This window comes from Danio rerio, chromosome 4, assembly GCF_052040795.2.
Source record: "Danio rerio strain M-AB ecotype USA chromosome 4, GRCz13ab, whole genome shotgun sequence".
NCBI classification, from domain to species: Eukaryota; Metazoa; Chordata; class Actinopteri; order Cypriniformes; family Danionidae; genus Danio; species Danio rerio.
The window spans coordinates 58,346,704-58,365,528 of record NC_141024.2 but is presented as its reverse complement, the minus strand read 5'-3'; the positions used below and the strand labels follow the sequence as shown (position 1 = coordinate 58,365,528).

Here is an 18,825-nt window from a genome sequence, read left to right as displayed (position 1 = left end):
AATTGACACACACCTCAAACATGCCAAAACATACAAAAAAGTCTCTTGGAGCCATATCTCAAACCCAACAGGAAGTCGGATATTTTTAACTTCCTGCGGCAAATAAGTGGCATTTTTGCCATTTCCAGGCGTTGTATCTTAACGAACTCCTCCTAGGGATTTTATCCGATCGACACCAAAATTGGGTTTAGTCATCTAAAGGCCTTGGCGATGTTAAATTGCGAAGCTTTAAAGTTTTTGTTAGTGGACGTGTCCGTGGCGGCCTCACAAACTTTGATGATTCGCCACAAAACCGGAAGTCATTATATCTCAGGCATGCATTATCCAATCTGCCTCAAAATTCACATGTTTAATAAGAGTCCTGACCAGAACACGTTTACATGCCAATATCCAGATACAGTTATAGCGCCACCTGCTGGCCACAGGAAATTACATTATTTACAGAGTTACAAACTCCTCCCACAAATTTTATCGTATCAGCACCAAAACTGGGTGGTGTTATCTGAAAGTTCTAGCGATGATATATTGTGAAGATCTAGAGTTTTCGGAGAGGGGCGTGTCCGTGGCGGCATGACAAACCTCAACGCTTCGCCATGGAACAGGAAGTCCTTATAACTCAACCACACAATGTCCGACCTGCCTGAAACTTCACATGGTTGATGAAAGTCCTCTCCTGAACACATCTACATAATAATATTGAGTCTGTCATAGCGCCACCTGCTGGCAACAGAAAGTTTGGCTTATAACTCAGCCACACAATGTCTGAACTGCTTGAAACTTCACATGGTTTAGTAAAATCCTCTCCTGAACACATCTACATGCCAATATTGAGACACAGTCATAGCGCCACCTGCTGACAGGAGAAAGTTAGGCATAAATCTGTGATTTTCTCTGTTTCTTTTCATATATCGGCTTAAGTTATTATTGTTCGCTGTTCTTTGTCATCCGGAGTTTACCGGCGGCGGTGAGCCCGGGTGCGAGGTCCCTATCATCGCTGCTTGCAGCTTTAATTATTATTATTATTATTATTCCGCCCCCTACCGGGGCACTTTTGAGGGTCTAAACATGCCCGAAAACTCATGAAAATTTGCACACACACCAAACCCGGTGTAAATAGCAGGTTGATATGGGTCTCGGAAGTGGGCGTGGCAAAATGACTCGACAGCGCCACCTAGAAAAATTAAACGGACGAGCCCCCGATCCACGAATCACGCACATGCACGAAAATTGGCACACACCTCAAACACGCCAAAACATACGAAAAAGTCTCTTGGAGCCATATCTCAAACCCAACAGGAAGTCGGATATTTTTGACTTCCTGCGGCGAAAAAGTGCCGTTTTTGCCATTTCCAAGCGTTGTATTTTAACGAACTCCTCCTAGGGATTTTATCCGATCGACACCAAAATTGGGTTTTGTCATCTAAAGGCCTTGGCGATGTTAAATTGCGAAGCTTTAGAGTTTTCGTCGATGGGCGTGTCCGTGGCGGCCTCGCAAACTTTGACAATTCGCCACAAAACAGGAAGTTGTTATAACTCAGGCATGCATTATCAGATCTGTCTCAAAATTCACACGTTTGATAAGAGTCCTGACCTGAACACGTTTACATGCCTATATCTAGATACAGATATAGCGCCACCTGCTGGCCACAGGAAATGACATGTTTTACAGTGTAACAAACTCCTCCCACAAATTTTTTCGTATCAGCACCAAATTTGGGTGGTGTTATCTGAAAGCTCTAGCGATGATATATTGTGAAGATCTAGAGTTTTCGCAAAGGGGCGTGTCCGTGGCGCCATGACAAACCTCAATACTTGGCCATGGAACAGGAAGTCCTTATAACTCAACCACACAATGTCCGATCTGCCTGAAACTTCACATGGTTGATAAAAGCCCTCTCCTGAACACATCCACATGACAATATTGAAGTGGGCGTGGCAAATTGACTCAACAGCGCCACCTACGAAAATTAATCGGACGAGCCCCTGATCTACGAATCACGCACATGCACGAAAATTGGCACACACTTCAAACAGGCCAAAATATACGAAAAAGTCTCTTGGAGCCATATCTCAAACCCAACAGGAAGTCGGATATTTTTAACTTCCTGCGGCGAAAAAGTGTCTTTTTTGCCATTTCCAGACGTTGTATTTTAACGAACTCCTCCTAGGGATTTTATCCGATCGACACCAAAATTGGGTTTTGTCATCTAAAGGCCTTGGTGATGTTAAATTGCGAAGCTTTAGAGTTTTCATCGATGGGCGTGTCCGTGGCGGCCTCGCAAACTTTGACGATTCGCCACAAAACAGGAAGACGTTATAACTCAGGCATGCATTATCCGATCTGCCTCAAAATTCACACGCTTCATAAGAGTCCTGACCTGAACACGTTTACATGCCGATATCCAGATAGAGTTATAGCGCCACCTGCTGGCCACAGGAAATGACATGATTTACAGAGTAACAAACTCCTCCTACAAAATTTATCGTATCAGCACCAAATTTGAGTGGTGTCATCTGAAAGCTCTATTGGTGATATATTGTGAAGATCTAGAGTTTTTGCAGAGGGGCGTGTCTGTGGCGGCATGACAAACCTCAACGCTTCGCCATGGAACAGGAAGTCCTTATAACTCAACCACACAATTTCAGATCTGCCTGAAACTTCACATGGTTGATAAAAGTCCTCTTCTGAACACATCCACATAACAATATTGAAGTGGGCGTGGCAAAATGACTCGACAGCGCCACCTATAAAAATTAAACGGACGAGCCCCCGATCTACGAATCACGCACATGCAAGAAAATTGGCACACTCCTCAAACATGCCAAAACATACAAAAAAGTCTCTTGGAGCCATATCTCAAACCAAACAGGAAGTCAGATATTTTTAACTTCCTGCGGCGAAAAAGTGGCTTTTTTGCCATTTCTAGGCGTTGTATTTCAACAAACTCCTCCTAGGGATTTTATCTGATTGACACCAAAATTTGGTTTTGTCATCTTAAAGCCTTGGTGATGTTAAATTGCGAAGCTTTAGAGTTTTCATTAATGGGCGTGTCTGTGGCGGCCTCGCAAACGTTGATGATTCGCCACAAAACCGGAAGTCATTATAACTCAGGCATGCATTATCCGATCTGCCTCAAAATTCACACGTTTAATACAAGTCCAGACCAGAACACGTTTACATGCCGACATCCAAATACAGTTATAGCGCCACCTGCTGGCCACAGGAAATGTCATGATTTACATCGTAATAAACTCCTCCCACAAATTTTCGTATCAGCACCAAATTTGGTTGGTTGTTATCTAAAAGCTCAAGCGATGATACATTGGGAAGATCTAGAGTTTTCACAGAGGGGCGTGTTTGTGGTGGCATGACAAACCTCAACGCTTCGCCTTGAAACAGGAAGTCCTTATAACTTAATCACAAAATGTCTGATCAGCCTGAAACTTCACATGGTTGATTAAATTCCTCGCCTGAAGAAATCTACATTGCAATATTGAGTCACAGTCCTAGCGCCACCTACTGACAGAAGGAAGTTTGGCATAAATCTGTGATTTTCTCAGGTTTTTTATATATATCGGCTTAAGATATTATTGTTCGCTTTTCTCTGTCATCCTGAGGCCACCGGGCGGCGGTGAGCACGGGTGCGAGGTCCCTATCATCGCTGCTTGCAGCTTTAATTATTATTATTATTATTATTATTCTCCTGCGGAATGAATCGCGGTTTTGAGGGGCTAAACATGCCCAAAAAGTCACGAAACTTTGCACACGCCTCAGAAGTGGCGAAAATTTACGTTTATTATAGGCTCCGGAAGTGGGCGTGGCAAAATGACTCGACAGCGCCACCTAGAAAAATTAAACGGACGAGCCCCCGATCCACGAATCACGCACATGCACGAAAATTGGCACACACCTCAAACATGCCAAAACATACAAAAAAGTCTCTTGGAGCCATATCTCAAACCCAACAGGAAGTCGGATATTTTTACCTTCCTGCGGCGAAAAAGTGGCGTTTTTGCCATTTCCAGGCGTTGTATTTTAACGAACTCCTCCTAGGGATTTTATCCGATCGACACCAAAATTGGGTTTTGTCATCTAAAGGCCTTGGCGATGTTAAATTGCGAAGCTTTAGAGTTTTCGTTGATGGGCGTGTCCGTGGCGGCCTCGCAAACTTTGACGATTCGCCACAAAAGAGGAAGTAGTTATAACTCAGGCATGCATTATCAGATCTGCCTCAAAATTCACACGCTTGATAAGCATCCTGACCTGAACACATTTACATGCCACTATCCAGATACAGTTACAGCGCCACCTGATGGCCACAGGAAATTACATGATTTACGGAGTTATAAACTCCTCCCACAAATTTTATCGTATCAACACCAAAATTGAGTGGTGTTATCTGAAAGCTCTAACGATGTTATATTGTGAAGATCTAGAGTTTTCGGAGAGGGGTGTGTCCGTGGCGGTATGACAAACCTCAACGCTTCGCCTTGGAACAGGAAGTCCTTATAACACAACCACACAATGTCCGATCAGCCTGAAACTTCAAATAGTTGATAAACGTCATCTCTTGAACACATCAACATAACAATATTGAAGTGGGCATGGCAAAATGACTCGACAGCGCCACCTAGAAAAATTAAACGGACGAGCCCCCGATCTACGAATCACGCACATGCACAAAAATTGGCACACACCTCAAACATGGCAAAACATACGAAAAAGTCTCTTGGAGCCATATCTCAAACCCAACAGGAAGTCGGATATTTTTAACTTCCTGTGGCGAAAAAGTGGCGCTTTTGCCATTTTCAGGCGTTGTATTTTAACGAACTCCTCCTAGGGATTTTATCTGATAAACACCAAAATTGGGTTTTGTCATCTTAAAGCCTTGGTGATGTTAAATTGCGAAGCTTTAGAGTTTTCATCGATGGGCGTGTCCGTGGCGGCCTCGCAAACTTTGATTCGCCACAAAACAGGAAGTCTTTATAACTCTGGCATGCATTATCAGATCTGCCTCAAAATTCACACATTTAATAACAGTCCTGACCTGATCAGGTTTACGTGCCGATATCCAGTTGCAGTTACAGCGCCACCTGCTGGCCACAGGAAATGGCATGTTTGACACTGTAACAAACTCCTTCCACAAACTTTCCCGTATCAGCACCAAAATAGAGTGGTGTCATCTAAAAAATCTAGCGATGATATATTGTAAAGATCTAGAGTTTTTGCAAAGGGGCGTGTTTGTGGTGGCATGACAAACCTCAACGCTTCGCCATGGAACAGAAAGTCCTTATAACTCAACCACACAATGTCCGACCTGCCTGAAACTTCACATGGTTGATATAAGTCCTCTCCTGAACACATCTACATAATAATATTGAGTCTGTCATAGCGCCACCTGCTGGCAGATAGTAGTTTGGCTTACAACTCAGCCCCACAATGTCTGATCAGCCTGAAACTTCACATGGTTTAGTAAAATCCTCTCCTGAACACATCTACATGCCAATATTGAGACACAGTCATAGCGCCACCTGCTGACAGGAGAAAGTTAGGCATAAATCTGTGATTTTCTCTGGTTCTTTTTATATATCGGCTTAAGTTATTATTGTTCGCTGTTCTTTGTCATCCGGAGGCCACCGGCGGCGGTGAGCCCGGGTGCGAGGTCCCTATCATCGCTGCTTGCAGCTTTAATTAGGGACCGAGCACCGAAACGGTGCGTAGGCCCTATTGGAATTGCTCCGTTTTTTATTATTATTATTATTATTCCGCCCCCTATCGGGGCACTTTTGAGGGTCTAAACATGCCCGAAAACTCATGAAAATTTGCACACACTCCAAACGCGGTGTAAATAGCAGGTTGATATGGGTCTCGGAAGTGGGCGTGGCAAAATGACTCGACAGCGCCACCTAGAAAAATTAAACGGACGAGCCCCCGATCCACGAATCACGCACATGCACGAAAATTGGCACACACCTCAAACATGCCAAAACATACCAAAAAGTCTCTTGGAGCCATATCTCAAACCCAACAGGAAGTCAGATATTTTTAACTTCCTGCGGCGAAAAAGTGGCATTTTTGCCATTTCCAGGCGTTGTATTTTAACGAACTCCTCCTAGGGATTTTATCCGATCGACACCAAAATTGGGTTTTGTCATCTAAAGGCCTTGGCGATGTTAAATTGCGAAGCTTTAGAGTTTTCGTCGATGGGCGTGTCCGTGGCGGCCTCGCAAACTTTGACAATTCGCCACAAAACAGGAAGTCACTATAACTCAGGCATGCATTATCAGATCTGCCTCAAAATTCACATGTTTAAAAAGAGTCCAGACTAGAACACGTTTACATGCCGATATCCAGATACAGTTATAGCGCCACCTGCTGGCCACAGGAAATGTCATGATTTACAGAGTAATAAACTCCTCCCACAAATTTTTTCGTATCAGCACCAAATTTGGTGGGTTGTTATCTGAAAGCTTAAGTGATGATATATTGTCAAGATCTAGAGTTTTTGCAAAGGGGCGTGTCCGTGGCGGCATGACAAACCTCAACGCTTCGCCATGGAACAGCAAGTCCTCATAACTCAACCACACAATGTCCGATCAGCCTGAAACTTCACATGATTGATAAAAGTCCTCTTCTGAACACATCCGCAAAACAGTAATGAGTCAGTCATAACGCCACCTGCTGGCAGAAGGTAGATAGGCTTATAACTCAGCCAAACAACATCCGATCTGCCTGAAACTTCACATGGTTGATTAAATTCCATTACTGATGGCATCTACATGCCAATCTTAAGTCACAGTTATAGCGCCACCTGCTGGCAGATGGTAGTTTGCATTATAACTCAACCACACAAAGTCCGATCTGCCTGAAAGTTCACATGGTTGATAAAAGTCCTCTCCTGAACACATCTACATAACAACATTGAGTCTGTCATAGCGCCACCTGCTGACAAAAGGCAGTTTGGCTTATAACTCAGCTAAACAATGTTCGATCTGCCTGAAACTTCACATGGTTGATAAGATTCCTCTCCTGGTGACATCTACATGCCAATCTTGAGTCACAGTCATAGCGCCACCTGCTGAGAGGAGGAGGTTTGGCATAAATCTGTGATTTTCTCAGATTTTTTAAATAAAATGGCTTAAATTATTACTGTTCGCTGTTCTCTGTAATCCTGAGGCCACCGGGCGGCGGTGAGCCCGGGTGCGAGGTCCCTATCATCGCTGCTTGCAGCTTTAATTATTATTATTATTATTATTCCGCCCCCTATCGGGGCACTTTTGAGGGTCTAAACATGCCCGAAAACTCATGAAAATTTGCACACACACCAAACCCGGTGTAAATAGCAGGTTGATATGGGTCTCGGAAGTGGGCGTGGCAAAATGACTCGACAGCGCCACCTAGAAAAATTAAACGGACGAGCCCCCGATACACGAATCACGCACATGCACGAAAATTGGCACACACCTCAAACATGCCAAACCATACGAAAAAGTCTCTTGGAGCCATATCTCAAACCCAACAGGAAGTTGGATATTTTTAACTTCCTGCGGCGAAAAAGTGGCATTTTTGCCATTTCCAGGCATTGTATTTTAACGAACTCCTCCTAGGGATTTTATCCGATCGACACCAAAATTGGGTTTTGTCATGTAAAGGCCTTGGCGATGTTAAATTGCGAAGCTTTAGAGTTTTCGTCGATGGGCGTGTCCGTGGCGGCCTCGCAAACTTTGACGATTCGCCACAAAACAGGAAGTCGTTATAACTCAGGCATGCATTATCAGATCTGCCTCAAAATTCACACGTTTAATAACAGTCCTGACCTGAACAGGTTTACATGCCGATATCCAGATACAGTTACAGCGCCACCTGCTGGCCACAGGAAATGACATGATTTACGGAGTAATAAACTACTCCCACAAATTTTATCGTATCAGCACCAAAATTGGGTGGTATCATCTGAAAGCTCTAGCAATGATATATTGTGAAGATCTAGAGTTTTCGCAGAGGGGCGTGTCCGTGGCGGTATGACAAACCTCAATGCTTCGCCATGGAGCAGGAAGTCCTTATAACTCAACCACACAATGTCCGATCTGCCTGAAACTTTACATGGTTGATAAACGTCATCTCTTGAACACATCCACATAACAATATTGAAGTGGGCGTGGCAAAATGACTCGACAGCGCCACCTATAAAAATTAAACGGACGAGCCCCCGAGCTACGAATCACGCACATGCACGAAAATTGGCACACACCTTAAACATGCCAAAACATACGAAAAAGTCTCTTGGAGCCATATCTCAAACCCAACAGGAAGTCAGATATTATTAACTTCCTGCGGCGAAAAAGTGGCATTTTTGCCATTTTCAGGCGTTGTATTTTAACGAACTCCTCCTAGGGATTTTATCCAATCAACACCAAAATTGGGTTTTGTCATCTTAAAGCCTTGGTGATGAAAAATTGCGAAGCTTTAGAGTTTTCATCGATGTGTGTGTCCGTGGCGGCCTCGCAAACTTTGATGATTCGCCACAAAACAGGAAGCCGTTATAACTCAGGCATGCATTATCCGATCTGCCTTAAAATTCACACATTTAATAACAGTCCTGACCTGAACAGGTTTACGTGCCGATATCCAGTTACAGGTTTAGCGCCACCTGCTGGCCACAGGAAATGACATGTTTGACACTATAACAAACTCCTACCACAAACTTTCCCGTATCAGCACCAAAATAGAGTGGTGACATCTTAAAACTCTAGCAATGATATATTGTCAAGATCTAGAGTTTTTGCAGAGGGGCGTATCTGTGGTGGCATGACAAACCTCAACGCTTCGCCATGGAACAGGAAGTCCTTATAACTCAACCACACATTGTCTGATCTGCCTGAAACTTCACATGATTGATAAAAGTCCTCTCCTGAACACATCTACATAATAATATTGAGTCTGTCATAGCGCCACCTGCTGGCAGAAGGTAGTTTGGCTTGTAACTCGGCCACACAATGTCCGATCTGCCTGAAACTTCACATGGTTGATAAAAGTCCTCTCCTGAGCACATCTACATAATAATATTGAGTCATAGTCATAGCGCCACCTGCTGGCAGAAGGAAGTTTGGCTTGTAATTCGGCCACACAATGTCAGATCTGCCTAAATGTCACATTGTTGATGAAAGTCCTCTCTTGAGCACATCTACATAATAATATTGAGTCTTTAACAGCGCCACCTGCTGGCAGAATGTAGTTTGTCTTTTAACACAATCTCCACACAATCTCTGATCTGCCTGAAACTTCACATGGTTGATAAAAGTCCTCTCCTGAACACATCTACATAATAATATTGAGTCAGTCATAACGCCACCTGCTGGCAGAAGGTAGTTTGGCTTATAACTCTGCCACAAAATGTCCCATGTGCCTGAAACTTCACATGGTTGATTAAATTCCTCTCCTCAAGACATCTACATGCCAATCTTGAGTCACAGTTATAGCGCCACCTGCTGACAGGAGGAAGTTTGGCATAAATGTGTGATTTTCTCAGGTTCTTTATATATATCGGCTTAAATTATTATTGTTCGCTGTTCTCTGTCTGGCGGCGGTGAGCCCGGGTGCGAGGTCCCTATCATCGCTGCTTGCAGCTTTAATTAGGGACCGAGCACCGAACGGTGCAAGGCCCTATTGGAATTGCTCCGTTTATTATTATTATTATTCTTCTCTCCAATGAATCGCGTTTTTGAGGGGCTAAACATGCCCGAAAACTCACGCAACTTTGCACACGCCTCAGAAGTGGCGAAAATTTACGTTTTTTATGGGCTTCGGAAGTGGGCGTGGCAAAATGACTCGACAGCGCCACCTAGAAAAATTAAACGGACGAGCCCCCGATCCACGAATCACGCACGTGCACGAAAATTGGCACACACCTCAAACATGCCAAAACATACGAAAAAGTCTCTTGGAGCCATATCTCAAACCCAACAGGAAGTTGGATATTTTTGACTTCCTGCAGCGAAAAAGTGGCGTTTTTGCCATTTCCAGGCGTTGTATTTTAACGAACTCCTCCTAGGGATTTTATCCGATCGACACCAAAATTGGGTTTTGTCATCTAAAGGCCTTGGCGATGTTAAATTGCGAAGCTTTAGAGTTTTCGTCGATGGGCGTGTCCGTGGCGGCCTCGCAAACTTTGACGATTCGCCACGAGACAGGAAGTCATTATAACTCAGCCATGCATTATCCGATCTGCCTCAAAAATCACACGTTTGATAAGAGTCCTGACCTAAACACGTTTACATGCCGATATCCAGATATAGTTATAGCGCCACCTGCTGGCCACAGGAAATGACATGTTTTACATCGTAACAAACTCCTCCCACAAATTTTTTCGTATCAGCACCAAATTTGGGTTGTGTTATCTGAAAGCTCTAGCGATGATATATTGTGAAGATCTAGAGTTTTCGCAGAGGGGCGTGTCCGTGGCGGCATGACAAACCTCAACGCTTCGCCATGGAACAGGAAGTCCTTATAACTCAATCACACAATGTCCGATCTGCCTGAAACTTCAGATGGTTGATAAAAGTCCTCTCCTGAACACATCCTCATAACAATAATGAAGTGGGCGTGGCAAAATTACTCGACAGCGCCACCTATAAAAATTAAACGGACGAGCCCCTGATCTATGAATCACGCACATGCACGAAAATTGGCACACACCTCAAACACGCCAAAACATACAAAAAAGTCTCTTGAAGCCATATCTCAAATCCAACAGGAAGTCGGATATTTTTAACTTCCTGCGGCAAATAAGTGGCATTTTTGCTATTTCCAGGCTTTGTATCTTAACGAACTCCTCCTAGGGATTTTATCCTATTGACACCAAAATTGGGTTTTGTCATCTAAAGGCCTTGGCGATGTTAAATTGCGAAGCTTTAGAGGTTTTGCCAATAGGCGTGTCCGTGGCGGCCTCGCAAACTTTGACGATTCGCCACAAAACCGGAAGTCATTATAACTCAGGCATGCATTATCCGATCTGCCTCAAAATTCACATGTTTAACATAAGTCCAGACCAGAACACGTTTACATGCCGATATCCAGATACAGTTATAGCGCCACCTGCTGGCCACAGGAAACGACATGATTTACAGAGTAATAAACTCCTCCCACAATTTTTTTCGTATCAGCACCAAATTTGGGTTGTGTTATTTGAAAGCTCTAGCGATGATATATTGTGAAGATCTAGAGTTTTTGCAGAGGGGCGTGTCCGTGGTGGCATGACAAACCTCAACGCTTCGCCATGAAACAGGAAGTCCTTATAACTTAACCACAAAATGTCCGATCAGCTTGAAACTTCACATGGTTGATTAAATTTATCTCCTGAAGAAATCTACATTGCAATATTGAGTCATAGTCCTAGCGCCACCTACTGACAGGAGGAAGTTTGGCATAAATCTGTGATTTTCTCAGGTTTTTTATATATATCGGCTTAAGATATTATTGTTCACTAATTTCTGTCATCCTGAGGCCACTGGGCGGCGGTGAGCCCGGGTGCGAGGTCCCTATCATCGCTGCTTGCAGCTTTAATTATTATTATTATTCTTTTCCGGAATGAATCGCGATTTTAAGGGGCTAAACATGCCCGAAAACTCACGAAACTTTGCACACGCCTCAGAAGTGGCGAAAATTTACGTTTATTATGGGTCTCGGAAGTGGGCGTGGCAAAATGACTCGACAGCACCACCTAGAAAACTTAAACGGACGAGCCCCCGATCCACGAATCACGCACATGCACGAAAATTGGCACACACCTCAAACATGCCAAAACATACGAAAAAGTCTCTTGGAGCCATATGTCAAACCCAACAGGAAGTCGGATATTTTTAACTTCCTGCGGCGAAAAAGTGGCATTTTTGCCATTTTCAGGCGTTGTATTTTAACGAACTCCTCCTAGGGATTTTATCCGATCGACACCAAAATTGGGTTTTATCATCTAAAGGCATGGGCAATGTTAAATTGCGAAGCTTTAGAGTTTTCGTCGATGGGCGTGTCTGTGGCGGCCTCGCAAACTTTGACAATTCACCACAAAACAGGAAGTCGTTATAACTCAGGCATGCATTATCCGATCTGCCTCAAAATTCACACGCTTGATAAGAGTCCTGACCTGAACACGTTTACATGCCAATATCCAGATGCAGTTATAGCGCCACCTGCTGGCCACAGGAAATGACATGATTTTAAAGAGTCACAAACTCCTCCCACAAATTTTATCATATCAGCACCAAAATTTGGTGGTGTTATCTGAAAGCTCTAGCGATGTTATATTGTGAAGATCTAGAGTTTTCGGAGAATGGCCTGTCCGTGGCGGCATGACAAACCTCAACGCTTCGCCATGGAACAGGAAGTCCTTATAACTCAACCACACAAAGTCCGATCTGCCTGAAACTTCACATAGTTGATACAAGTCCTCTCCTGAACACATCCCCATAACAATATTGAAGTGGGCATGGCAAAATGACTCTACAGCGCCACCTATAAAAATTAAACGGAAGAGCCCCTGATCTACGAATCACGCACATGCACGAAAACTGGCACACACCTCAAACACGTCAAAACATACAAAAAAGTCTCTTGGAGCCATAACTCAAACCCAACAGGAAGTCGGATATTTTTAACTTCCTGCGGCAAATAAGTGGTATTTTTGCCATTTCCAGGCGTTGTATCTTAACGAACTCCTCCAAGGCATTTTATCCGATCGACACCAAAATTGGGTTTTGTCATCTAAAGGCCTTGGCGATGTTAAATTGCGAAGCTTTAGAGGTTTTGTCGATGGGCGTGTCTGTGGCGGCCTCGCAAACTTTGATTCGCCACAAAACCGGAAGTCATTATATCTCAGGCATGCATCATCCGATCTGCCTCAAAATTCACATGTTTAATATAAGTCCAGACCAGAACATGCCAAAATCCAGTTGCAGTTATAGCGCCACCTGCTGGCCACAGGAAATGTCATGATTTACAGAGTAATAAACTCATCCCACAAATTTTTTCGTGTCAGCACCAAATTTGGTTGGTTGTTATCTGAAAGCTTTAGCGATGATATATTGTGAAGATCTAGAGTTTTCGCAGAGGGGCGTGTTTGTGGTGGCATGACAAACCTCAACGCTTCGCCATGAAACATGAAGTCCTTAAAACTTAACCACACAAATTCCGATCAGCCTGAAACTTCACATGGTTAATTAAATTCCTCTCCTGAATACATATAAAAATTAAACGGACGAGCCCCCGATCTACAAATCACGCACATGCACAAAAATTGGCACACACCTCAAACATGCCAAAACATATGAAAAAGTCTCTTGGAGCCATATCTCAAACTCAACAGGAAGTCGGATATTTTTAACTTCCTGCGGCTAAAAAGTGGCTCTTTTGCCATTTCTAGGCGTTGTATTTTAACTAACTCCTCCTAGGGATTTTATCTGATTGACACCAAAATTGGGTTTTGCCATCTTAAAGCCTTGGTGATGTTAAATTGCGAAGCTTTAGAGTTTTCATCGATGGCTGTGTCCGTGGCAGCCTCGCAAACGTTGATGATTCGCCACAAAACAGGAAGTCGTTATAACTCAGGCATGCATCATTCGATCTGCCTCAAAATTCACACATTTAATAACAGTCCTGACCTGAACAGGTTTACGTGCCGATATCCAGTTACAGTTATAGCGCCACCTGCTGGCTACAGGAAATGACATGTTTGACACTGTAACAAACTCCTTCCACAAACTTTCCCGTATCAGCACCAAATTGAGTGGTGTCATCTGAAAGCTCTAGCGATGATATATTGTGAAGATCTAGAGTTTTTGCAGAGGGGTGTGTCTGTGGTGGCATGACAAACCTCAACGCTTCGCCATGGAACAGGAAGTCCTTATAACTACACCACACAATGTCTGATCTGCCTAAAACTTCACATGATTGATAAAAGTCCTCTCCTGAACACATCTACATAACAATATTGAGTCAGTCATAGCGCCACCTGCTGGCAGAAGGTAGATTGGCTTATAACTCAACCACACAAACTCCGATCTGCCTGAAACATCACAAGGTTAATAAAAGTCACCCCCTGAACACATCTACATAACAACATTGAGTCTGTCTTAGCGCCACCTGCTGACAAAAGGCAGTTTGGCTCATAACTCAGCCAAACAATGTCCGATCTGCCTAAAACTTCACATGGTTGATAAGTTTCCTCTCCTGAAGACATCTACATGCCAATCATGAGTCACAGTTATAGCGCCACTTGCTGACAGGAGGAAGTTTGGCATAGATCTGTGATTTTCTCAGATATTTTTAATATATCGGCTTAAATTATTACTGTTCGCTGTTCTCTGTCATCCTGATGCCACCGGGCGGCGGTGAGCCCGGGTGCGAGGTCCCTATCATCGCTGCTTGCAGCTTTAATTATTATTCTTCTTCTTCTTCCGCGGAATGAATCGCGGTTTTGAGGGGCTAAACATGCCCGAAAACTCACGCAACTTTGCACACGCCTCAGAAGTGGCGAAAATTTACGTTTGTAATGGGCTTCGGAAGTGGGCGTGGCAAAATGACTCGACAGCGCCACCTAGAAAAATTAAACGGACGAGCCCCCGATATACGAATCACGCACATGCACGAAAATTGGCACACACCTCAAACATGCCAAAACATACGAAAAAGTCTCTTGGAGCCATATCTCAAACCCAACAGGAAGTCGGATATTTTTAACTTCCTGCGGCGAAAAAGTGGCGTTTTTGCCATTTCCAGGCGTTGTATTTTAACGAACTCCTCCTAGGGATTTTATCCAATCGACACCAAAATTGGGTTTTGTCATCTAAAGGCCTTGGCGATGTTAAATTGCGAAGCTTTAGAGTTTTCGTCGATGGGCGTGTCCGTGGCGGCCTCTCAAACTTTGACGATTCGCCACAAAACAGGAAGTCGTTATAACTCAGGCATGCATTATCCGATCTGCCTCAAAATTCACACGTTTAATAAGAGTCCTGACCTGATCAGGTTTACGTGCCCATATCCAGATACAGTTATAGCGCCACTTGCTGGCCACAGGAAATGACATGTTTTACACTGTAACAAACTCCTCCCACAAATTTTTACGTATCAGCACCAAATTTGAGTGGCGTCATCTGAAAGCTCTATCGGTGATATATTGTGAAGATCTAGAGTTTTTGCAGAGGGGCGTGTCCGTGGCGGCGTGACAAACCTCAACGCTTCGCCATGGAACAGGAAGTCCTCATAACTCAACCACATAATGTCTGATCTGCCTGAAACTTAACATGGTTGATAAACGTCATCTCTTGAACACATCCACATAACAATATTGAAGTGGGCGTGGCAAATAGACTCGACAGCGCCACCTATAAAAATTAAACTGACGAGCCCCCGATATACGAATCACGCACATGCGCGAAAATTGGCACACACCTCAAACATGCCAAAACATACGAAAAAGTCTCTTGGAGCCATATCTCAAACCCAACAGGAAGTCGGATATTTTTAACTTCCTGCGGCGAAAAAGTGGCGTTTTTGCCATTTCCAGGCGTTGTATTTTAACGAACTCCATCTAGGGATTTTATCCGATCAACACCAAAATTGGGTTTTGTCATCTAAAGGCCTTGGCGATGTTAAACTGCGAAGGATTAGAGTTTTCGTTGATGGGCGTGTCCGTGGCGGCCTCGCAAACTTTGACGATTCGCCACAAAACAGGAAGTCGTTATAACTCAGGCATGCATTATCAGATCTGCCTAAAAATTCACACGCTTGATAACAGTCCTGACCTGAACACGTTTACATGCCAATATCCAGATACAGTTATAGCGCCACCAGCTGGCCACAGGAAATGACATGATTTACAGCATAACAAACTCCTCCCACAAATTTTATCGTATCAGGACCAAATTTTGGTGGTGTTATCTAAAAGCTCTAGCGATTATATATTGTGAAGATCTAGAGTTTTCACATAGGGGCGTGTCCGTGGCGGCATGACAAACCTCAACGCTTCGCCATGGAATAGGAAGTCCTTTTAACTCAACCACAAAATGTCCGATCTGCCTAAAACTTCACATGTTTGATAAAAGTCCTCTCCTGAACACATCTACATGCCACTATTGAGTCAGTCATAGCGCCACCTAGTGACAGAAGGAATTTTGGCTTATAACTCAACCACACAATGTCCAATCAGCCTGAAACTTAACATGGTGGATAAAAGTCCTCCCCTTAACACATCTACATAATAATATTGAGTATGTCATAGCGCCACCTGCTGGCAGAAGGTATTTTGGCTTATAACTCAGCCACACAATATCTGATCTGCCTGAAACTTCACATGGTGGATAAAAGTCCACTCCTGAACACATCTACATGCCTATCTTGAGTCTCAGTCATAGCGCCACCTGCTGACAGAATTTAGTTTGGCTTATAACTCAGCCTAAAAATTACTGATCAACCTGAAAATTCACAGGTTAGATGAGATGCCTCTCCTAAAGACATCTACATGCCAATCTTGAGTCACAGTCATAGCGCCACCTGCTGACAGGAGGAAGTTTGGCATAAATCTGCGATTTTCTCAGGTTCTTTATATAAATCGGCTTAAATTAATATTGTTCGCTATTCTCTGTCATCCTGAGGCCACCGGGCGGCGGTGAGCCCGGGTGCGAGGTCCCTATCATCGCTGCTTGCAGCTTTAATTATTCTTATTTTTGCTTTTTTTGTTATATATTGTGAAGTCTGAAAATAGCAAATGCTGATGATGATTATGATTCTCACAGGAATACACTAAACAAGAATGAGTTCAGCCAGCTGGAGGTGTTACAGTGGAGAAGGGTGATGGGCGAGAGGCAGGTTAATGAAACCATGACAGGGTACAGGATAAGGCAGGTGGACAGGGAGGAGGGCAAAGCCAAGGCAGGGACTACTGGACAGTAAACCAGAGCAGATCCTGTGGATAAGGATAAACAGCTGGAGGACAGAGCTTTAGTGGAGCTGGTAAAACCCTCCATGATGATTTAGATGTTGCAGAAGCCCACTTTTTGTAGAGGTTTTTGGCTATAGATCCTCAATAGCTGGAGGCCCTGATGTGGCCACCATAATAGCTGGGGTCATGGCATCCATCTTGTGTAACCCAGTTTTTAACTTACACGCTTTGAGCAGAGAGTTCCCTCTATCAAAATCACTGATATCATGTCTTTATTTGGACTCAGAAAGTGAAAGCCAGAGCCCTGTGTTCAGTGTTTCCAGTGCTCCTATGTGTGTTGTTATGACCATTAAAGACATTCAGAGAAGTAATCACTCCTAATAGGCACTTCAATAATTACATGCACACTTACACAAAATAAAACAATCTTCTTTTTGTCCTCTACACAGGCTAAAGTGCTGTAATCTCACCGCTCAGTCTTGTGAGAGTTTGTCTTCAGCTCTACAATCCTCAAACTGTGTGCTGAGAGAGCTGGACCTGAGTAACAATGACCTGCAGGATTCAGGAGTGAAGAAGCTCTCTGATGGACTGAAGACTGTGAACTGTAAACTGGAGACACTGAGGTCTGAGTTCAAACACTTGATTGATTGATTGATTGTAATTATTTATTACACTAAACAATTTACTAAAAAATTTAAGTGTAATTTTTATTATTATTATTATTTTCAGACTGGTGATGTGTAAACTCACTGTTCAGAATTGTGAGAGTTTGTCTTCAGCTCTACAATCCTCAAACTGTGTCCTGAGAGAGCTGGACCTGAGTAACAATGACCTGCAGGATTCAGGAGTGAAGCTTCTCTCTGATGGACTGAAGAGTCAACACTGTAAACTGGACACACTGAGGTAAATGATTTTACACTCAACAACAACAAAAAGTGTTTTGATTTAGATGGAAATGTCCAGATATATTTAAGAGCATTAGTGGATAAACTGCAAAATGCTGCTTCTCAAATTAAAGTTTTTCTAATACAGTTCAGGAATTCAGTTTATGTTAAAGATAATTTTAATTAATTACATCTGAAATCTTTATTTATATTTTATTTAAACAAATTTATAGTTTATCTTTGGATTGGTTTATTGGAAAGATATATTCAGTATTTTGTCAGATGTTTTGGTCATTCTGACCAAAAAACAGAAACAACAGAAGCAGAACAGAATGTGGATAATGTCTGAGGAGGTGTCTGGACCCTGCAGCAGGTTTGACAGGCTCTGATCATTTGCATTTTGCATGTTCATAAATATAAAAAGTCTCATGGTCCTCGTGTCTAAGCTGACATTTAGCAGTTTTCTTAACATTTCAAAATATTCAAGAATATATTAGTTGGCATTTAATATTCAGTTTTATTAAATAACAATATCAATATTTCTAAATAGCACAAAATCAAATAGTTTTGTCATATTATTAACCTCATAGTTAGTTTTTTACATCAGATGAATTACTAAAATCACACTGTTAATGTAATCTGTGTTCTTCTTTCTTAGATTGGTCATGTGTAATCTCACTGTTCAGCATTGTGAGAGTTTGTCTTCAGCTCTACAATCCTCAAACTGTGTGCTGAGAGAGCTGGACCTGAGTAACAATGACCTGCAGGATTCAGGAGTGAAGAAGCTCTCTGATGGACTGAAGAGTCCAAACTGTAAACTGGAGACACTGAGGTAAATTATATTACACTAAACAGATACAGTTTCATATTGGGTTACCGAATATGGAGCCCCGTTCACACTTACAGGGATGTGATTTCAATTGTAACTATACTAATGTAGGTTTAAAAAAATAAATTTAAAAGCATTACTGAGTAAACCGCAATGTTGCACTTTTCAGAGCTTATCTTTT

At 43.0% G+C, this 18,825-nt stretch overlaps 2 protein-coding genes across 2 annotated transcripts in view; both read left to right on the top strand.

The window, feature by feature from the left end:
• The window catches only part of LOC148682209 (uncharacterized), a 150,973-nt gene that overhangs the window by 75,068 nt on the left and 57,080 nt on the right, over window positions 1-18,825 (top strand). The gene's annotated exons all lie outside the window — the stretch shown is intronic.
• Window positions 1-18,825, top strand: part of LOC101885698 (protein NLRC3) — an 89,300-nt gene that overhangs the window by 59,009 nt on the left and 11,466 nt on the right. The window contains exons 5-7 of the mRNA XM_087248453.2: window positions 17,381-17,554; window positions 17,661-17,834; window positions 18,474-18,647. Of these exons, the coding sequence (XP_087104579.1) occupies window positions 17,381-17,554; window positions 17,661-17,834; window positions 18,474-18,647 (522 nt within the window). The remainder of the gene's footprint in view (window positions 1-17,380; window positions 17,555-17,660; window positions 17,835-18,473; window positions 18,648-18,825) is intronic.